Source organism: Carassius carassius, chromosome 27 (assembly GCF_963082965.1).
Source record: "Carassius carassius chromosome 27, fCarCar2.1, whole genome shotgun sequence".
Taxonomy (NCBI): Eukaryota; Metazoa; Chordata; class Actinopteri; order Cypriniformes; family Cyprinidae; genus Carassius; species Carassius carassius.
The window spans coordinates 22,550,589-22,572,903 of NC_081781.1; the positions used below are offsets into that span (position 1 = coordinate 22,550,589).

The window sequence follows — 22,315 nt, forward strand, 5'->3', positions numbered from 1 at the left end:
GTCTTGTGAGAGCAGGTCTTGTGAGATCTTCACTAAGGACAGGCCAATCCAAAGAGTAAAGAAGATTTTCCTTTGCTTATCCCTGCTATAAGCAGCAAACAAACCAAAAACAAGGTTATTGCAGAGCACTAGGGTTTCCATAGTACCTTCCATACCATATAGTGCCTGCTGTCTCTCAGGTTTTTCCATTTCTCCTGAAGGAAAGAGGATTAGCAGCTTTGCTGCTAGCAAAATACTACAATACAAAATCTTTTGACAGCTCAATGCTGCACAAACACCACAGCTAGGGGTACACAACTGTCCAAACTCCTCTTTGGATCGTTTTCCAAGGGACATGTTGAAAGATTAGTGGCCCTGACCTTGATGGCAAACAAACACATTCTCATAAGCTGTTGGCTTGCTGTAGTGAGGGCACAAATCTCACCCAGCCCACGCTTAGTCGTACATATTTGAACAGTTCGGCCTGGTTTATCTACCCCAGATGATATAGTATTCAGCAGTTGAATGACCGAATGGAATTAAACAAAATGGCATTCCATTAACTGACTTTGTGGTTAAAAAAATTAAATAAAATAATAATCAATATATTAATATAAAACAGTATCTGTGCATAGATTCAGGCAAATTTATCTTTAATAAAGTTGTCATATCATCAAAAGTCAATTTTCACTTAAAAAAATAAATAAACATAAGGGTGATATAAAATTTTTATATTTACAAAAATAATATTGAAATAATAAAAACAGTTTGATAAACGTATGCAGTGTACCACAGAACTAACATTTATTTCATTGCTTGAAACCAAAATAACTATCAGTACGTGCCAAAATAACCATCTATAACTGAGTAAAAAAAAAAAAAAAACCTGGATGGAGGAAAAAGAGAAATGTTGTTTGTTAATATAATTCATTCAGTACCAGAAACCATTGATGAAAGCCAATTTAAATAATAATAAAATCAAAACATGTTTAACTTAATTTACGTGTGTTCTATGCATTATTATGAATATTAGAAGAAAGGTGCAACTCTGTTGAAATCACTTTGTGTTGTGCATAGTTGCTGCTCATATAGTGTTAAATCTGTCAGTTATAAGATTCCATATTTTAGGATATTACTATCTTAGAAGGCGGTTGGGTAGCTCATGGATTTTTGGAACAGACTCTGTGTTTGCGTATTTTACTACAGATTATTTTTTGTTATTGTTGTTTTTTTTTTTTTTTTTGTGAAACATTTACAAAGTAAGGCAAGATTTGCAGGCTGTTATTGAAGGATGAGGCAACTACAGCACACTGAACCTTGTTTCTCATGTCACGTGCAAGGACAGTAATGTAGGCTACATAGATATCTTACAGGTACAGCAACAAAAAAGGGAATATTTTTTGAGTGCTGCAGAAATGAGTTCTAAAACCCAGAAACGAGTTAGCATACCCAAAGGTCTGAGAAGGAGATAAAGTGAGAGTTTGTGTGTGTGGACCCAGAGTGCAGTACTCTGTAAAACCTTGCAAATATATTTGGAATGTACTGCTATTTTGGGTTGAATAGACTGAGAATATCCAGGTGAGGATACATAAGGATGCAGTAGGCGATCATCCAGAGGAACAGAAGCGCATGAACCTCATAACTAGTTAGGTCAAGACCCCCCTTCCTAAAACACACAAGAAGAAGGCAGAATGAGAATTCATTTTCTGAAACATCCTAGGTTCATTAGAAAATAAATAAATACATAAATATGACTGTGGCGTGAGATACAAACATATTTGCTAAATCAGCAATGTCATTTTAGCTTGCAACTTTCTTAGTGAATTGCATTTTACGGGACTCACACCAGAGCGCTTCGCATCACAAATGCGTTGTTGTACCGGGTGAGCTGAAGAGCAAGTTTACTATATCACAAAAGCCATAAATATGGAATTGGTAAGGTGATGCAAATGTTAAAAGGTATTACTTAACAAATTATGCACTGTAATAAAATAGTTTTGAGTTCGTAACATAGTACTGTGTAAGGAGCTGCACGAAAATAAGTCGAAAATCTGTCTTAAATTCCTTAATCATTAATGTTGTTGCTGTTTTACTGCCCCAAGTGTTAATTTCTGCTGAAAAACTGCAGTGAAATGTATTTATATTGTGTAATGTATGTGTGTGTTTTTTTTTTAGTTTTGCAAAAATGTAAGTAGAGGCTTGCATTTCTAATGAGCAGCTTATTTCAAAACTACTTTCAATTGAACAATGCAACACAATGTATGTAGAATAAAATCCAAACCTCTGTGAAACTGCAGGTTCTCCTTTAATTCTATCCAAAACTCTTCGATCCAAAACTCTGTTTTGCTCATATTGGTCATTATCTGATTGAACATCCTTCACTCCCCCGGGGAAAAGGTCCTCTCTGATTTTATCCTTATCTAGACCATTTTTCACTGGTGGCACAAATGCATCACCAACACCAACACCGTGAGTGAGATTAAATGCATCTGAGTAAATACTCTCCTTCATTTTAAATGAATTTTCCAAGTCCAAATGTTCATTGGTTGATGATATTTGAATATTTTTAGCAAACTGATTTATCAGCAAAGTGTCAGAAGAGGGTGAAGATTTTTCTAAATCAGGGATGTTTTCACTTTTGTCGTCAGCCGACCCAGTTAATACGTCTGTAGGCTTTAACTGCCTCTGCGTCTCACAAAAATGACACAATGAGTTTATTTCACTTCCTTGAGATTCAAATGTACTGGCAAACTCTATTCCCTGTGTGTCCATAATTGTATTTAATTCAAGGTCGACATCTGTCTCTAGTCCAGCTTCTTTATGGTCCAGCTCTAATATATAGCTATATGCATCCTCTTCATCTGAATCCAGCATTGGCATAGCATAAACACCCTCTTTTGAAATCTCTGAACAGTTCCCGTCATTATCCAGGTTTCCCAAATAGCCTTTCTCCCATGCTAAATAGTCACAATACTGCCCCCCAGTGGAGTCTGACAGGGATTGTCCATTTGACCAGCTGGAGCTCTTCGTGGTGAGGAAATGTTCAGACAGAGCAGCTAAACCCACAGGGCTGTCTGAAGGACAGGCAGGCAGTGACTCTGAGCTGAACTCTTGATCTCCAGTATGGTAGGTTTGTTCCTCTTGGCTGGTCTCAGAAGAGTTATGAAGTCCTCTCAAAGCTTCAGTAGAGATATTAGATGGTAACATGCAGCTAACTGAATCAGTCCAATGTCTTTCCGATCTTTCAATGAAATTTGGTGTGCCTAGAGAGGAATCTGTTGATGCACTGTCCTGTGAATGAGTCAGTGTCATGAGATTAATAATATTTTACTTAGACCATTCTTTCATTCATTAGACATATCATTACAACTTTGTCACAATTGCTTGACTGGATTCACTTATATCTCACAACTTTGGTTTTATATGTTGCTAATTTGACTATATCTCTTATATTTGACTTCATATGGTGCAACTGCACTTTCATTTTTCATAAATGTGACATAATATCCACTGCTTGTTCTTATCTCAAATAATGCCTTTTTTTAAGTTAAAGGCAAAACAAATTTGAAAGTAAAGTTACATTATGAAAGATAAAGCCACATTGTGGATATTATGTCACTTTTATGGAAAACAGTAAGTGTCTTTAAGCACATTCATGTGTTGAAAATGCTTACTTTTCTGTTCGTAGATGCAGTGAATTTAGGAGGCCAACTCGAAACTGAAGTGAAATCTGTGTGGGTAAATCTGTCTTCCTCTCGCAAAACTCATTTGCGTGGATTCCTATTGAAATAACTTTTTTATTAAGTATGCCAAACTATAGAAAACATGAACACTCCTTTGAATTTTCACGGGTGAAATCCAGTCATTTCAATACACATCTCCCCACACAGATTTCACAACAGGTCACACAACTGTTGCGTTGCCCAAATAAAAGTTGCTTGGTTTAAAATGACTTCTGTGTGAGCGGTGCTTTATACATTGTTACTTTTTTGTCCTGTGAAATTTTGTTAAAATTTCACTAATGTGACCACACCTTTAGTTTTATTGACATACAGTCACAATAATGCAATATAATTATAAATAAGAAAGCCTGAATGTGCTTAAATCTTCTTCTCAATCATATAAATAAAAGATAAACATATCCTCACCTCATCATGGCCTGGACAACATTGAAGAAACTGGGCTACATAAGTGATGACAGACTGCTCATCTGGTGAATGCACTGCAAGATCTAGTGGGAAAGAAAAAAAAAATAAAAATCGAGTCAAATAACCAAACACAACTGCTTGTACAATAGTTCTGCAGTAAAAATTGCTGCTCCTGCATTTTCATTACATGTTTATTTCTGTGTGTGAAAGCAGGTCATACAGCAATTAAATACATTCCCCTAGAAGGCACAAACAATACACAGCTATAATTCAGTGAAAAGCTTTGGTCTGTTTGTGTTACCATCTGGATCCAGCAGTGGAGGAATCCCCAGCCACTCATTCGCTGATGTGAAGGCTGTCTCCATATTTAGTCGGGGCTCAGAAGACAAAGCTTTCCTCATGTCCACAAATTGAGGACAGAAGAATTTAACCAGAGCCAGAAATGCCAATCCACTCTTCCAGCTTTTACCAAAATCGCTAATTTCTACCCCATATCTGAAGGAAAAGATTGAAATGGCGAGGCAGAATAAATTCAATAAATAAAGTTCATCTGATTCATAGATTACCACAAAAATTTGAAAAAGTTCTGTAATAATATTAGATTGCATGTTGTTCCAAACCTATATTACTGTCAAACTTTGTTTCCATTAAATTAAATCTAATAGGGACAAAAAAAATATTCATAAACACCATAAAAGTAATATAAGTAATATATATATATATATATATCAATCAACCACTTTTATGATGCTTTTGTTGTGCTTTGCATTTTATTTATTTTTTATTTTTTTGTTTGAAAGTCTCCATTGAAATTTTGTGGAAAAGAGCGATCAGGCCATTCATCAAACTGTCTCCTTTTGTGTTCCACAGACACACAAAAAATTACGGCGAGTTTATTAGAGTGAGTATATGATGTCAAATATTAATTTTGTCTGAAAAAAAACAAAATCTTAATTAATTACAAATTCTTACTAAATCACTTACTTTGCAGTACAGTTCTGTGCCCAGCTAAGCAGAGTCTTTATGGCTGTACTGCGGTATTTGAGACTTTGAGATGACCTTTTGCCTTTTGAGGGTAGAGTTTCAAAACTGTCATCTCCAGGTGATGCTGGAGAACTACAACCTGAAGAATCGCTGCCACAAGGTAATGACAGCAGACTGAAGGTGGATGGGAACTTCTCCAGGCTTCCTGTGACCTGTTTAATCTTAGAATGGGACAGTGATTTAGATCACAATAACTGACATGATCAAAAACCCACTCGAGAACAATGGATCCCTTTCATCACCATTAAGCAATGATAGTGTGCTTTACCTGATAGTACACAATGATGTTCCAGATTAGCCTGAGAACAACTGAAGGATTGCCATCTGCAATATCATTAGCATCAATTTGTATAAGGCTAACCTGTGTAAAAATAATATAAATGATTACATTTATATTTATATTACACAAAGATATTGACCCCTCCACATGACATCAATAAACTAGATGTTTTACTAATTAAATCCCTTATTTTAGTTAAATCGTTGCTATGTTGTATTGACTTGTTCCCTGGTTTTCCTAAAGTGAGGAAGATAGGAAGATAATTCATAAGTCGTGGGATGGGATTTTTTTTTTTAACTTATGGACAATAAAAGAATAAATAAATAGCAAAAAAAAAAAAAATTAAGCATCAGAACTTACATTTCTGTCCTCGAGGAAATTCAAGACCTTAGAAATATTGTTTAGTCTGAAGATGCGATGTGGAAATGGCCTGAATTTATCAAGCTGAAGAACATGAAAAACACTTCTAGAAAAAGCCACATCTATGAATGATAGATTTATAGTGATCGAAATTAATCTTTTTAGTATAATATGTAACAACAAACCATATTACAGCCTGACAGTTCCTCTAGTAGAGCCATGAGAATCTTTCCATCCTGAATATCAGTGAATAAGTTATAAACCTGTAGGTCACACTAAAACACAGAGAGAGAAGAAAAGAAAAAAAACATGGTACTTTTTGTTGTAGTAATATGGTAAATGGTGTGTGTGTGTGTGTATGTATATATATATATATATATATATATATAATAAAATTAAAAACTCCACAAAAGGTAACATTTTGAGAATGCTATTGGCTTGGTCTTGTGTTGTCTTTTAAAAGCAGAATACATTGTTTAGCTTTGCAATAGAAAGAAGACAATTCTCACTCTCTTCAAATGCACGTTTATCCACTTGGTAAAAGTTCTCTCTTGGACTGCCTGCTTCTCATCTGTAGATGAAGAAATCAAACTGAGGCACCAGACACATGTAGTCAAAGTTTAAAGTTCTGTAAGCGTCATGCTGTCATTCCAGAACATTTGAACAGGTTTAGCACAGGTATGAACAGATTCACTTTCATTTTAAGAGACATGCATGGAGTAAAATAAATGAGGAAGTTTGTCTTAAAAAATATTTTTCAGAGTTACAAATTATTATTATTTTTTCCTTCTTTCTTTCTTTCTTTTTTTTTTTTTTTTTGCGTTTACACTTTCCATTTCCATCACAATCTGTTTAAAATATAATGTGTTAAATATTAACAAAAGATATAGAATATTTTAACTCTGCCAGACTTGCAAACAATATTTTATGATATAATTTACCAAGCTTGGTGATTAAAACATGCTGAATATTTTTTTTATTCTAAAAAAAAAAAAAAAGATATCCACCCAAAATTGTCAGTGTATATACAAAAGACATTATAGGAACCGTACATGTAAATAACGCATATACATGGATTCTCCTACCTTGGGTTTTTTGTGCGCACTTCTTGTCTTTACCAACATGTTCATCTCTCATTCTCGGTGTTGAGGACATCCTGAACAGGACCGGGAAAATGTCTAAAAGTCACTAATACACTCCATGCATAGCTAAAGAGGAAGATTTGAGGAAGTCATGCGTTTGGGGAGTGTTTTTGAGTGTCAGCTCCTGTCAGCACACGCCTGCCTCCTCCATACACCTGCATGAACCAGAGACAGCTCCTCCAAACCCTTCACTGCCTAGAGCTAATATTTAGTATTCATTCGTATGACATAGTTTAGCTTTTATCTGTTGACATTTCATCCATTCACTTTTAACAAATAAAACAAGTGGATACTTGAATGTTGGTTTGTTCATAACGTAACTATGACTGTTCAAGTTTCTTTTTTTGCAAAAGCAAATCTCAGTCCTCATCATCAATTGATAGTTTTAACTCTGTAATGTTGTAGCCTACTGCTGAAAGTCTGTGACTGTTTTTTTGTTGCATTATATTCAGTGAGCCAATGCATTAATACATAACATTTAGAAATGTTAGGTTTTATGAAGGTAAATTAATTACTTCTTAAAAGACCAAGTTAAACATTTTTTACAAGTTAAACATTTAAAAAAAAATGTTGCATTAGACATTAATATATATATATAAACTACTACAACATGGAAACTTTTACGTATGCTACTCTATCATCACAAAACATAAAAAAGTGATGTTCTTACTCAGCATCTTCGATGTTTTTAAAAGTACAAACAATTCATAAATGGGGATAAGTTTAGATATTTACATTGGGAAAAGACAATAATACTCAGGAAGACGGTTCACGGTGCATGCGATATTTAAAGCCCTGGTTTTATTAATTTAAAACTTTCTGCTCCAATTTAAGAAACATTTTGTGGCCTTAATTTGTGAAACAGCAAATTAAGACTCAAGACTCACAGAAACCATAATAAACACTAGAACTAGTTTAAATGTTTAGCTAAGACATGACACTTTTTATACATCAAATGTTAGTTAAGGTAGTCAAAGTGATGAACACCTGTGTGAACTTAGGGAGAACTGACTAACTTACAGAAGCCACCCTCAAGCAGTTGGCTCACAGTAAAAATGGTCCATAAAACTATTTTGTTTGTTCTAAATCACTCTTATCAGGTTGAGCTTGTAGGTAATTATGGTTTTACTCCAGTAACACTATTTTGCGTTCTAATTTAATGCACAGGTTAAAATGTACATACCCCAGGAAAGTCTAAAGGTATTAATTTACCGTTGACGCAAACATGACGCAAAACTACAAAACGCCTTTTACATCAAGATTTTATTAGGGGGAAACATGGGGTTAAGAGAAGGCAAATATATGGGCTCCATTAAAAATAAACTCATTATTGAGCTTGATTTCCAACTGAATCCGGACAAACCTACAGAGAGGGAGAAAAACAAAACACAAATGTTAAGTCCGAATTGAAAAATTGAGAATATTCTCCCGTATTTTCCTCACGTTCCTCATGTTTAACTGTGGCAATTCAAAGTGTCTGAAAGGCGCACTTCTCCTGACAGACAATATCTGGCTGCCGCTGCTTTACTCTGCCTGTTTTTAGATTGGTAACGGTACACAACAAACCATCACCGCCTTGAAAACAGGACGAGATTTGTTGAAAGAATATCGCACGTAAAGCTTCAGGATCTAGAGAAGTCACGCCTTTTGTTCCTTCGGTTTAATCTGTGCAGTCTCGTTGAATCTCCAGCCACTCAAGACACAGGAGACAGGATCTCGACACTGCACTTCTATTAGGGATAGACGTGTAAAAAAACGATCTTACCGCTTTGTAAACCGTTTATGCACTGTAAGAAAATGCACGTGGATTTCACCCACCTAAACACACGTCACAGCAGCATTCAGTTAAATAGAGCTTCGTGAACGAATCATTCAGAATCAGAACACTGACTCGGTCGAGTTGGACTGAATCAGAACACTGATTCGGTCGAGTTGGACTGAATACAATCTAGCCATTTTCACGATTCCTAAAATGCTTATTATATTGACTATAATCTGACTATATTTTTATAAACTGAATCAATGTAATATACTAAACTGAAAAAAAAAACATAAAAAATGAATCACTGAGTCGTTTATTTGAACCGGATCTTTAAAAAGGAAATGTCAGAGAATGAAAGAACCAATTCGCGGAAATGAGTACGTGCCGGAAGAGAAAGAGCGCATTGTAACCGGATGTAAACGCCTCCACTAATTACTTCTTACACGAAAAAATAAACAGATTTTTTTAAAATAACAGTGGCGGTACGTGTAACAGTAGTAATAAAATGCTTTACACTGCTAAAATAAAAGCTGTTAAAGATCAAGATAAAAGGCAAATTGTGTAACATTCATGACTGACGCAGTATTCGACCAATCAGAGAAGAGAAGACAAATCAGAGACCCAATAGCTTTCATCCTTTGAGTGTTTATATTCGAGGGGGCGGAGCTTGCGTCCAGTTACCTACCTCGGCGTAGCTCTGTGACGTTTGTTTGGCGAAGTGTTAAACGCATTTAAGCCTCGTAAAATATTTAGCAAATAATTCAGATTTGTAAGATGAACAGCATTATTAGATCGACAGCTCGGTGTCTTCGAGCGGGCGCATGGCAGTACAGAACAGCGCAGAATAATGAAGAGCTGCTGTCTGGTTGGGCCCGCCTCATGTGCTCCTCCTCAGCGGCCCAGAAGACTCTGGAGGAGATGGTGAAGAAGGACAAAGTGGTGGTCTTCATTAAAGGCACCCCCGCACAGCCCATGTGCGGCTTCAGCAACGCCGTCGTCCAGATCCTCAGAATGCACGGGGTCGACAACTATGCTGCTTATAATGTGCTGGACGATCAGGACATCCGAGAAGGTCAGCTGGTGATTGTGCTGTGAAGAGCTTTTGGAGTTTAAACCTAAGTGTGCTAGTAAGATTTTGGGGGCAAACAAATAAAAATTTAGGAATTATTGCTTAATATCTCATACTAATTATAAACGTTCTCACTATGCCTTAAATATTTGAAAGAACTCGAACAATCAGGACTTTTAAAACTTTGTCATAATAAAGACTTGAGGTGTATTTAATTATATACGTTTTCTTGTAATATTCACTGAACAACTCACGATAATCAAAAACTCGGGGGTGTAAAAATATTGTAATAATCCAAAAACTTTAATGAGAAAATAATTGATACCTAGTAATAATGACTAAACATCTCAATAATAATGAGAATCTTTAATTTCATAATGCCTTGGTTTCTCATAAAAAGTCTTCGTATTAAGTTAGTTTGTCTTGTAACAACGAGAAACTGTCTCATAATAATGAAAATGATAACAATAATTAATCTTGTTACAGTGACTCATAATAGATTATCCTTAAAAAATAAATAGAACATCTCATAATAATAGATTCTGAAAATAATAGATGTCGAGACACCATCTCATAATACTTAGAAACTGTCTAGAAACCTTATAATAATAACTTGTATTCTCATTAATTTCTCGTAATAGTGACTAAACATTTGAGTAATGGGAAACTTCCATGTAGCAAATCATTAGCTTCTCATAAAATGAGAAACGTCCTCCTTATAATGTATTTTAATAATATTTTGAGATTGTTTTTTTCTTCGTTATTACAAAAAAAAAAAAAATCACAATTATTATGAGATGTTGAATCATTATTTTTTTTTAGAAAGTTTCACTTTAGTTTCTGATTTTAAGTTTCTGATTTACAGAATTTGTACTCAACTGTGACAAAAACTTAAAAAGTTGGTCAGTAGAGCACAAGTAGGTTAACGGCACCAGCAGTCCTGTCAGCTCTGACTGCTTTTATCAGCCCTGTGCAGCTGGAAGAAAGGGGTGTTAACCTTACATGACTGAGGTCCGTTTAAAACAGTAAAGCCGAGACTCTGAGGTGCTTAAGTGGAATTAAAAAGAGAAGCGAATAGTTATGCTACATACAATGAATTCCAGAGATTAGTCTAAGAGTTAAGCATGTGGAAAGTGTTAAACACTGACTTGTGACTTTGTTTCCCCTGAAAGGAATAAAGACTTTCTCCAACTGGCCGACGATTCCACAGGTGTTCTTCAACGGTGAGTTTGTCGGCGGCTGCGATATTCTTCTTCAGATGCATCAGAGTGGAGATCTGGTAGAGGAACTTCAGAAGCTGGGAATCAGGTCGGCTCTCTTGGATCAAGAAAAAGAGTCCAAGTAGGATGGTCTTTGGGGTGATTGTCCATTGTAAACCTCCCAAAGGTTAACTTGACCTGCTGAAGTCCAAACTGTCCTCCAGATGACTGAAGGAAGTGATGTCAAACCTCCCGAATCCAGAAAAATCACTGTAAAACACTTGACTTAGAATTTCCGTATTACACATGATGATTCTATCGCAGTATGCTTGTCTTTATTTCAGATACTCTAATGTTAGGCCACCGCATATTTAAAATGTATTTTCAAATATATTATTAAATGTATTTTAGATGTATATCTTTTTTTTTTTGTCAATAAAATATTTTAAAGCACCCATTGTTTGAAACTAAAGCTGCTGGTTGTGTCACATGAGGTTGAATTCTGCGTGTCTGATGTCATTAGAAGGAACATGCTTGTTTATTTGTTAGAGATTTCCCTCTTCCTCATTCTGTAACATGTCTGTCATGTTTTGTGTCGAAGATGTATTAAGAAGTTGTCTTACCAGAGAGCGAGATAGAGAGGGTGATACTCACCACCTTTGTGCCAGTTACTCATGTTAGATGCTCTAGTCATGTAGAGAAACAGTATATACTCAAACTTAAGAGTAAGACATTTTTAAAGGTGTTTGCAGCTGCAGTTTTGTGAGATCAAATACATAAGCAGGTCATACTTGATACATATAAGTGAAGAGTTTTTTTTCGTTTAAAGAAATATATATATATATATATATGTGTATATGTACACACACAAACACATATATGTGTGTGTGTGATGCGACGACATTTCCAGTGATATTCGGTGTTGTAGTTTTATATGTGTCCACTAGAGTACGCAATAGTATTTTAAAACTGATTTTTGTCTAATATTTACTGTCCATTGCCCTCATAACTACAAGATTTCTAGCCATATTTACAGGTGGTATTGACAAATGTTCGAATAGAAATGCATAATTGATGTCATTACATTCGGATCATAATTGATAAGAAACTTAGTAATTTTGTTAAGAAAATAACAATAGTAAAATTATTTTTTAAATACTACGTTTTTGGAGATTTGCATCACACGGCAACTGTTTATATATATATATATATATATATATATATATATACGTACAGGACTTTACACTAAGTCATGACAGTCTACTGGGGACCTTTCTAGGGTCAAGCATTATCATTATTATTATTATTATTTCATTTATAGCCCCAAACTATTTACATTTATATATTTTTTTATTATTAATCCTACATGCTAAGTTACTGTATATGAATTGATTTTACAGCTGCATAATTTAAAAAAAAAAATATATATATATATTTTTTTTTAAATAAAAAATAATTGATTTGCCAGCTGCAATAATTTGCCTGCATGGTTTCCATGTTCGCCATCCTCTCAAAAGCCTTCATATCCCAGCACTCCTTGCTTCCCTCTAAGCTAGTTGCTAAGCAACACAAGCTTCTCTAAAATAGGAGGCAGAGGGAGCAGGGGATGCCACTCTTCTCCTTGTGGATTTGGTCTGCCAACAGAATCAGGTCATTTGTGCCAGTGCCTGAAGAGAGTCTGACACCTCTGCTTTGAAGGAACATAAAGACAGCTGAGACCCGAGCAGGAAGAAGGTACGAAAGCAGCTGTCAGAGCTACATCTTCAAGAACTCCCAGGACTGGAAATCTAAAAATGTCAGTTCGCAACAAATTTCCATGCCATTAATAAAAACACTGATGCCAGAACCTTCGAGACTTTGTGGCACACAGTAAACTGTGCTCATCTGGTTTCTGGAAGATGATTTTCTGGAAGAAATTGAAAACTGGAAAGCACTGGTGTAGGAGTGTGAAGATGGATGTAAATAATCCCTTCCACAATCCTGGGACATGGTAAAATTTTCCACAATCTTTCCCAGATAAGACGATATAAGGCAAGGCATTTTTCCAGATGCTGTGTCAGGTAAGCACCTTGCATGAACATGATCATAGAAAGTTAAAGCAGTTAAGATCAAATGAGATGAAATAGCCACTGGGGGTCACCACTCTACCTCACATGGAGGTGTTTATGAAGAACCAGGCCTTGTAAACAAGAGACACTCTGAAGTACTGTATGCACCTAATAGTCCAAGAAAAACATAAAAAAAAAGGTCTGGCTGAACCTTCTGAAGAATCTCTAGCTTGCATTCTTGAAAATAAAGGCTCCAAAAGGGAATTTTGCCAGCAATGCCATGGAACAACCCCTTTGTGCTTCTCAAATAACCTTTCAGTTCTTAAAAGAACCATTTTTCTTAGTGTGAACAACCTTTAATAATCTAAAGAACATTTGTCCACTATAAAGAACATTTTGTGCACTTGGAAATCTACCATAAATGTTAAAGGTTCTTCATGGAACCATATATATATATATATATATATATATATATATATATATATATATATATATATATCCGAATCCCCTCTGTCCTGTCGTCGTGGGCACCTGGTGCGACCGCACCAGTATAAATCTTACTCTGAATAGATGAGGTACATTCAAGTCATTGTATAATTGCAATTTTTATTTATTTATTTGTTTCTATCTTTGAGAAATTAATGGATATGATGAATTATGAGTTGTCACAAGATTTCATGACATCATAATTATCATATTTAGTATGGGCTAAATTTGTCTTCTTCAATCGTTATGGTATAATTTATGAAAGTGCTCTCTTTTATTTGTTGTTTCTCCTCTCGGTGTAAAAGGGATCTTTCATTCTCATGCAGACCCCCTTCAGAAAGACTCTGACCCACCAGGCGAAAATGGTGAACTATGCGTTCACACATCAAACCCCAAGACCACAGAAGAGGGAGAGCAGGGAAGAGTCCATCCTCGCCTTTCTGGGGATTGTCGGAACCTTCCTCAACCTACTTGTCATTATTTTTGTCTACATCTATACTTCTCTCTGACACTAGACTCTGACATGCATGACCAAATTTTCCACAGGGGGGAGATATACTTCCCAGACACTGGATCAAAGATGACATTTACTGCATTTTTTTTTTACTGACATTTGAATGTAACTTAATTCTGTGGGTAATCGACCAGTCCAGATCTGCCTTTTAGATCTGATGAACAGTTATTAGTATAAATTCATAATTTTTCCTGATGTTTAGAATTAAACAGTATGGTGCACATTTTGTTACTTATGATCAAAGTATGTCCATCATGTTCTCTATCAAAAAAAAACTTTTTACAATTTTTTCAGAATTTATTTCAAAATTTGTTCAGAAGTAGTGATTTGGTTGCTTTGATCCGGTGTTTTTTTTTTTTTTTTTTTCTCATAACTTTAGTGTTGAATAGGTGAATGAAATACTTAGTAGGCTATAGACCGTAGTCTATAGACCATATTTAATTTTAGACAGGAATAAAAACAAAGAGGTGAGGAATAAATCCAATGTGTTTAACATCATAACGATTGTTTGGCTTATGAAACATCTTTAAAAAAATAATAATATTAAAAAACTAAATAAAAAGTGATTTTTATACTTTTTAAAGATTGGGAGAAAACAGTATGTGACAAAAAAAGTATGTTCAAATTTACAGCACTCATAAAAGAGTAAAAAATATACCTACCTACTACTTCGTTGTGACTGAAGTGTGCATACAATAGGCTTGTTACTATCACACGGGAGAAGATTTGTGAATGGCAGTGAAGCTACGCAACTGATGCTGGTGGGTCACATGACCATTGGGTTTTCCTTATTGTTTTAGTAGTTCTCTAAATGGTTGTAATAGTGTTTGTTTTATTGTTATTTACTAATCACTGTGCAACTCACTGCATGTGTCCGTTTACTGTAGTTAAACAATATATATATATATATATATATATATATATATATATATATATATAGATAGATAGATACAGATTGCTACAGATATAACAAACTGGGAAATGTTATCTACTTCTGATTTTCTAAGATTAAGTGTTGCGGAAATATTTTTCACAGGAGCAAAACTATCTCGACTGTTTTTTGACCCATTTCTATTCCACTGAATAAAAGACATGAGAGTTAAGATCTTGGGCACATTTGTTGGATACTAGACATTTACTGTTTTTGGAGGACTTTTTGTTGGCTCTTCCTCTACTCTATTTCTGAGCTGCCAAATAAAACATGTGTGATAGATATGAATTTGTACATTTTAAGTGTTCTGTCATTTGCATTGTATCACACAATGAAATTGAATGGTTTTGTTTTATACCACACAGGCTCTCAGTGTATTGAAATACAAATATCCAGTTTGGAACAAAGCAATGGTCCAAAGTGTAAAGGTGAATATATATATTTACATTTTAGTTTAAAATATCTCACAGAAAATAGTAGGTAGCTTACCAAAAAAAAAAAAAATAATAAAACAAAATTAAAAAAAAATAAAATAAAAAAAAAAAATAATAATAATAATAATAATGCATTCAAAAACTACAGATAATCAAAATAAACAATTCCTTCTCAAATTATTTTGCATGCAGTTTCATTACTCCATATTAGCTAAATTAAATTATCGGTAACCAAACTGTCAGTTGTGGCCATTGACTTTCATGGTGTTTTTTTTTTTTTTCTCACCAAATCAATAGCTACCATCAACTGTCCATTGTCCTGTTGTAAATAGACATTGTTCATTTACATAAAAGCAGAAAAATAATTTAAAAAGTACTGTGATTTAAAGTTATTGTTATCATAGTTATATGGTTCAATCAGATTTTTACACTTAGATTCCACCCACCTCCACTCCAACTAATGTACAAGATTTGTTCATTATTATGAGTTGTGTGATTGTTAATGCAGTCTTTCTTGAGTATCTGTTTTCTCAAATATGCAAAAGCAATATAAGAGAAGTGGTCTGCTATGCTAAGTGCCTCCCCTGTGGGAATCAGGCAGCTGAGCATCAGCGCACACTGGGTTAATTAAAAGAGATGTGACATCATCTTTGCATTAATGTATCCCTACTGCTCTCTTATCATTGTGATGTATCAAGCCCTGGAGCTGAATGATGGAAACGCATGGAGGCCTGGTGACAAGCCTTCAACAGCCTGAGATATCCAGACAGAAAGAGAAGGAGGTGGCGGAGGAAGAAATAGAACATGAGTGGGAGGGAGAGAGAGAGAGAGAGAGAGAGAGAGAGAGAGAGAACAAACATTGAGTTATTTAAACTGCCTTCTTCATTTTATATCTCATTTGACTTCTAACATTTTTGATGATGTCTGATGTTACAAATGTAATATGACATGTCATAGATATGTGTTGTACTGTACAAGAAAAATACATTACATTATAAACTGGATTAATATGCATGGCCGTGTTATATAATCAAACATGCATTTAACAGGGTTGCGAAGTAGGGGATTTTAATACATTTAATAATTCTGCTTCTGGTTCTCATTCCTTTTAACAAATCCAAACAGTTCCATTATTTTGTCAAGGGAACAAATAGTCTATTTGAAGAAGAAAAAATGCTATGCCATAAATGAGACAGTTCACAAAAAAGTACAAATGTAATTAGTACAATACAATAATTGGCTTATATTGCATTAAATAAATAATAGAAATTTTGTGAAAAATAATTCTGATTGTACACTGTATAATAAAGCAAATGGCTTCTGTTTCTTAACCCAAAGTTCTGTATTAGGAGTTTGTAAGTTTGAGTGGGTACGAAATTCTGCAAGAAAGATGGGTTGCTTTATGGCAGCAATAAATACAGGTGTAAAGCCATATACAGCAGCTATTGTCATGCTACATGGGGGCGAGGAGGAAGGTGATACAGGAGACTTCTTCAACATGGAATTTTAATATAATCATGACAGGGAAACACAGGATCTCATGAAGACATTACTGAAGACATTTAACAGTCGACATTAAACAACATAGGAAACACCTGGAAAGAACAAATTGGGGACATGATAGGGTGACCAGACGTACCGAAAAATTCGGGACAGTCCCGAAATCTAAACTGTTGTCCCGAATCCCGAATCTGGCCCTAATTGTCCCAAAAATTATACTTAAGCAAAATCTTGAGTAGTTGTTGTCTGATAAACATTAAAAACTGTCTGCGGAGGTTGAGTATTCCTGCAACCAGCCCCCGCTGGCTGCTCATTGGCTGCAGCATCTTTTTTCTAAGTTCTAAAAAAATACCGTAGGTGGCTAGGCACGAATTTAGATATTAATTTATCTAATTAATCTATATGCACAAAGACAATATGACCTTTTTGTCCCCTTTATGTTTTAAAGCTTGATGAAAAGAGCGCAAGTTGCTGCAACTGCGAGGAGGACAGTGATGCACACGTACAGGAGTGATTGACAGTTCGCGGCACTGTGTACAAGAAATACTACACAATTATTTCGTTATTTTCATTAAGCTTATTAGCGTTAGCTTTACAGAAAGGTCTGATTTACGCACTGTTACAACAGTCATTGTTTTTTATTCAAAATTAAAAAATCATTGTTCTTTTTACATTGACATTTGAGTTCATGATTTTAATGTTGTTGTTTTTTGTGGCAGACTAAAGACTAATGACAGACTGTTGATCTTTGAATAAAAATGTGTTTAGTTAAGGTTTGAAATTCATTATCTTTTATTATAGGCTACACGGTCTAATATCAAGCCCTCCTTCCCGTCACCCAAGACCGCAGACACCCCCCCCCCCCCACCCCCCACGGTCCCGAATTTCAGCCAATCTCATCTGGTCACCCTAGGACATGAACACAACAAACCATGGGACAGAGTCTGACACAATGCCCCCTTTTGGAAGGCGTGACCTCACGCCACCTAACATCTAAAGGGGATAGGGGGTGAGTGCTCTGGAGGTCTGGGCTGACATCAGAGCAAGTTCTTGGGCTGGAGCCGACACTGGAGCGAGTTCTGGAGGAACAGGCACTTGAGGGGGCTCTGGAAGGTGCTTACGAGTATCGGGTACTGGAGTGATCTTTCTTGGCAGGCTTGCCGCATTAATGTTTGTAGGGCTTGCCATATTAGTGTTCATTGGGCTTGCCACATTAATGTATTTTTGGCTTTCCACATTACCGGGCAGCAGGCTTGACCTGGGGATGGCCAGTTGATGGATCCCATTTGGGATCGGAGGCTCTCCAGACACCGGATGACAGCCTCATTCCAGCTGAGGTTGGTGGTGTCTGGGAGCTCCATGGGGTGATGGTAAGTCATCCCAATCAGGAACAGCATCACCAGGGTCTCCCCTCACATAACTGATCAGGTCATGGCTTCCCTGAGCATGTTCATCCATGAGACACGGGACACAAAAAGGAAAACAAAAGATTTTCATACAAAACAATAACCCGGGAAAAAGCTGTGCTGTTCTGTCACGCTACATGGGAGCGAGAAGCAAGGGACACTGGAGACTTCTTCAACATGGAATTTTAATATAATCACGATGGAGTACCACAGGATCTCATGAAGACATTACAGAAAACGTTTAACAGCCAACAGTAAAGGACAAGACAATGGGAAGACGAGACACACCAATAAAATCAATATAAGTAGCAGTTGCGGTACCGACAAACATGGTGTTCTGTTCACATTAGTGGAATGATGTGATACAAGAACCTTTGAAAATTAAACATCCTGTTTTTCTTACAGTGTTTAATGGAGCAAAATGATAACAAAGCATCTCAAATGCATTTTAGTGATTAATTAAAGCAAGGAATGACTTTTTTTGTATCACTGCAGGCATACTGTATGTGCAGTGTTTTTTTTTTTTTTTTTACAATGTGTTCATCTGCCATCGGTGGTTGACCCATTAACCTTAAATGTCATATGTGGAACACAGAAAGAAAGTGAAATTGACGTCACATATAGCAAAAGAATGGTGACAGCAGGCGTGATTTCACCAAGCACAATATGTTCCTGGATCAACATCCTTGTTGAACCTGGAACAACATTTCAATCAACCAATCAGAAACTTTTCAGAAAATATCTGTTTTATGCTTACTATCAGGGTTAGGCGCTTATATACCCTTGTTAATCAGCTATCATTTCCCACTGATTTTAGGGGGAAAAAAATATGGGTAGGGTTAGGTTTAGGGGTAGGGATTGGATTAAGTCTATATTTTTGGACAATAATGTTGATCCAGGATCATCAGAAGATGTTGATCCCGAACTGGATTTCATGCTCTGCATTTAACCCATCCAAAGTGCACACACACAGAAGTGAACACACACACACGCCCTGTGAACACCCATTTATGCTGCAGCACCTGGGGAGTATTGAAGGTGGAAAGAGTGCTATACATTCACACCTCCACCTACAATTCCTGCCGGCTCAAGACTCAAACACACAACCTTTGGACTTTGAAGTCCAAATCTCTAACCATTAGGCCACGACTTCCATGAAAGAACACAAAAAATTAAATAAAGTGTGACCCTTATTTTCCTCTACTGAGTTGGCAACTCTATTTTAAGTGTGTGACCTTTGACCAAGATTGACAACATTAAAGGTGCGATATATATATTTTTTGCTTGTTTCCTCTAGTGCGATATAAGAGATTGACATTTGCTAGCATTGCTAAAAACACTTTTGGCAATGTACTTTTTTTAACCTCTAAGTTAATATTAATATTTAGGCTGGGGAAGCTTGTCATGCATAACCATATTGAGGCAGATCTGCCCTGAGCCAATACACACAACATGTAATGAGTTATTACCCTGAGATATTCAGCTCAAAACCTACCCAGTGACTGAGATCAAAAGGAAGGTCCTGATTAATAGTGTGAACTCATCCATCAAAGCCTATTTAGCCTTCTGCTGAGGGAATTCCTCAGTGTTGCAATATCGTCTGTACTCCTCCAATTACTCATGTAGAGGTTTTAAAGGATTAACCCAAATAAAAATCACAGTTCTGTCATTATTTAAACAGGGTGATTCCAAACCCGCATGACATTTCTCGTTCCTTGCAACACAAAATGAGAAGTTATCAAGAAATGTTCACATATTAGTGCATAGGGATCAAGGCCACCAAAAAAATACATATATAGAGTATTGTTGGAACTAAACTGTGCAGGGCTGTTTGCAGAGGTGGGTAGTAACGAGTTACATTTACTTCGTTACATTTACTTGAGTAATTTTTTGGGGTAACTAATACTTTTCGGAGTATATTTAAAGATGGGTACTTTATACTCTTACTTGAGTAAATTTTTGGGGAAAAATCTGTACTTTTACTTCGTTACTGTGGGCGACGCTCCTCTCGTTACTTTATCTTAATGTAATAAATGTTATAAATGCTTCAGTTTATTCCAAACGCGTCGTCTACTTTTCTCTGGGCAATGAGCGATGCCCATTCGCGAATGATTCATTCTTTTGAGTCAATTCTGTTCAAAGGCTTGATCAAACCAATTGGCAAACGAGTGAATTGGTTCATGAATGAGTTTGAATGAGTCGTTCAGTTCCCTGCCGCACGCGCTGAGCATCTGAAGCGGTTCACTCAGAGTTGTAACGCTTAACATCAGCAGCGTTGAAAACGTGGCTGGAACTGCACTGAATTGAAAGCAAATCTGCAAAGACTATTATTTGCTAGCGATGGAGATCCTTATTAGATGAACACCACGTGTGCTGTCTACTGTTTAACAGGTAATAACTTGGGCTACATTCGATTACAGTACACGATACCACTGTGACATTAGTTTGTTGTACGTGTGTGGCTTATAACAGAGGGGAGTCAAGTTGAATGCAGCTTCCAAAAGACAAAAAATAGCCGATTAAGATTTTATTAATTTTAATACAATCACACCGGTGCGAGTACGTTATCAGCTGCTAAATTCAGATCTGTGATCGCTTGCTGGCGCTTAGCCAGAGATAGATGTGTTTTTACAGCGCTGCACATTATAACCAATCACACATGATTCTTTTGAGCTTATTAAAGCATTGACCAATCAGAGGTGTTCAGATGAGTCATCGCTAAATGCCGGTGCTTCCTTCACTTGCTCACTGACTGAATACCTCTTTCTGGCGAATTCTCTCGTCAGAAACAACAAAGTGCAGATGTGTGTACGAATCTTTAATTAAGATATTGATTTCACAGTGTTAACAGTTTCAGTTATTTTAATGGGAGTTTCTGAGAGTGATTGAAATCTAGACTGTCAGTGAAAATTATCTTTAATAATGTAAATGTTATTTGCTCTCTTTCTGAACAATGAAAGATTAGTAGCAATATTTATATCACATTAACTTTCAATGTTAAAATTCACATTTAATATAAAGTCAGTCGTATTAAAAATATGTTATAGCATGACACCTATATCTGTTACTTAAGTAAACAGACAGGGTTTTATAATAAATTACATAAATTGGAGTAAAGGCTGATGAAATATATACATTTATACACGCACACATACATTACATACATTTTATCTATATATCTAAATAAAAATAGGCTCAGTATATATGACCCAAAGTAACTAGTAACTAACTACTTGAGTAGATTTTTTATCCGATACTCTTTTACTCTTAGGCTACTCAAGTAACTATTCAAGACTAGTACTTTTACTTTTACTTGAGTAAATATTTCTAGAAGTACTTTTACTTTTACTTGAGTACAGTTTTTGGGTACTCTACCCACCTCTGGCTGTTTGACACCCCTGATCTAAAACATGTTTCGTAGCTTGGCAATGTTTCTAAGATGGAAGAATGCTGTTTTTTATGGGAAATATGGTTCCCAAAAGACAAGTTGCGGTCTAATATAACACCCAGATTTTTGACTGTAAAGGAAGTACATCCGTCTAGTTTGCAAACTGTAATCTACGAGATTCTGTGTACTGTTTTTTGGTCTAATAAGTAATATCTCCGTCTTATCCGAATTTAATAGGAGAAAATTATTGGTCATCCAACATTTACATTTTTACACACTCTGTTTTATGGTGTTCTATAAAACTAGAGATCTATGGATCTATGGGGTCGAAAGCAGCACTAAGATCAAGTAAAACTAGCAATGAGATGCAGCCTTGATCTGAGCCTTATAGTTAACAGTATTCTCCAGACACGAATGATTCAAATTCTCCACAAACTATGAACACACTAAATTTTCTTGCACACAAAGTTTTTATCTCCCTTCTTCATCCCCGACCACCCAAGCGCTGAAGGGCCCTGTATGTGAATAATATCCATTATCTTCAAATCAAATGATCATTTCTACATGAAAAATACCAAGTTCATTTTTTATGATGCAGAATAAATGAACATCCGAAGTTCAATGC

At 35.8% G+C, this 22,315-nt stretch overlaps 3 protein-coding genes and 1 non-coding gene across 4 annotated transcripts; 2 read left to right on the forward strand and 2 right to left on the reverse strand.

Annotated features, from left to right (window-relative positions):
• Positions 1 to 670: 670 nt before the first annotated feature.
• Positions 671 to 7,322, reverse strand: clmnb (calmin b). The gene is made up of 10 exons (XM_059513141.1): positions 6,897 to 7,322; positions 6,321 to 6,382; positions 5,997 to 6,086; positions 5,812 to 5,895; positions 5,440 to 5,532; positions 5,112 to 5,332; positions 4,429 to 4,622; positions 4,128 to 4,210; positions 2,261 to 3,270; positions 671 to 1,645 (listed from the first exon to the last, which is right to left on the reverse strand). Exons 1-10 carry the CDS (start codon positions 6,964 to 6,966, stop codon positions 1,525 to 1,527), a joined length of 2,028 nt encoding a protein of 675 aa, XP_059369124.1. The 5' UTR covers positions 6,967 to 7,322; the 3' UTR covers positions 671 to 1,524.
• A 1,087-nt stretch (positions 7,323 to 8,409) lies between these two features.
• On the reverse strand, positions 8,410 to 8,684 carry LOC132107456 (small Cajal body-specific RNA 13). The gene has a single exon (XR_009424311.1). It is a non-coding gene; the product is annotated as a small Cajal body-specific RNA 13 (non-coding RNA).
• A 684-nt stretch (positions 8,685 to 9,368) lies between these two features.
• On the forward strand, positions 9,369 to 11,476 carry glrx5 (glutaredoxin 5 homolog (S. cerevisiae)). The gene is made up of 2 exons (XM_059513142.1): positions 9,369 to 9,787; positions 10,957 to 11,476. Exons 1-2 carry the CDS (start codon positions 9,490 to 9,492, stop codon positions 11,127 to 11,129), a joined length of 471 nt encoding a protein of 156 aa, XP_059369125.1. The 5' UTR covers positions 9,369 to 9,489; the 3' UTR covers positions 11,130 to 11,476.
• LOC132107437 (glutaredoxin-related protein 5, mitochondrial) lies at positions 9,595 to 11,129 on the forward strand. Its single transcript, XM_059513646.1, has 2 exons — positions 9,595 to 9,787; positions 10,957 to 11,129. The coding sequence occupies exons 1-2, from the start codon at positions 9,595 to 9,597 to the stop codon at positions 11,127 to 11,129; spliced, it is 366 nt and encodes a 121-aa protein (XP_059369629.1).
• Positions 11,477 to 22,315: the final 10,839 nt, after the last annotated feature.

What these genes read in the sequence shown, in the direction of transcription:
- LOC132107437 (XM_059513646.1), top strand. Translation starts at nt 9,595, where the DNA reads ATGTGCTCCTCCTCAGCGGCCCAGAAGACTCTGGAGGAGATGGTGAAG. An exon ending in CGATCAGGACATCCGAGAAG is followed by an intron (nt 9,788 to 10,956) that starts GTCAGCTGGTGA and finishes TTCCCCTGAAAG; the next exon opens with GAATAAAGACTTTCTCCAAC.
- glrx5 (XM_059513142.1), top strand. Translation starts at nt 9,490, where the DNA reads ATGAACAGCATTATTAGATCGACAGCTCGGTGTCTTCGAGCGGGCGCA. An exon ending in CGATCAGGACATCCGAGAAG is followed by an intron (nt 9,788 to 10,956) that starts GTCAGCTGGTGA and finishes TTCCCCTGAAAG; the next exon opens with GAATAAAGACTTTCTCCAAC.
- clmnb (XM_059513141.1), bottom strand. Translation starts at nt 6,966, where the DNA reads ATGTCCTCAACACCGAGAATGAGAGATGAACATGTTGGTAAAGACAAG. An exon ending in TAAACGTGCATTTGAAGAGA is followed by an intron (nt 6,087 to 6,320) that starts GTGAGAATTGTC and finishes TCTGTGTTTTAG; the next exon opens with TGTGACCTACAGGTTTATAA. An exon ending in TCCACTGCTGGATCCAGATG is followed by an intron (nt 4,211 to 4,428) that starts GTAACACAAACA and finishes CTTTCCCACTAG; the next exon opens with ATCTTGCAGTGCATTCACCA.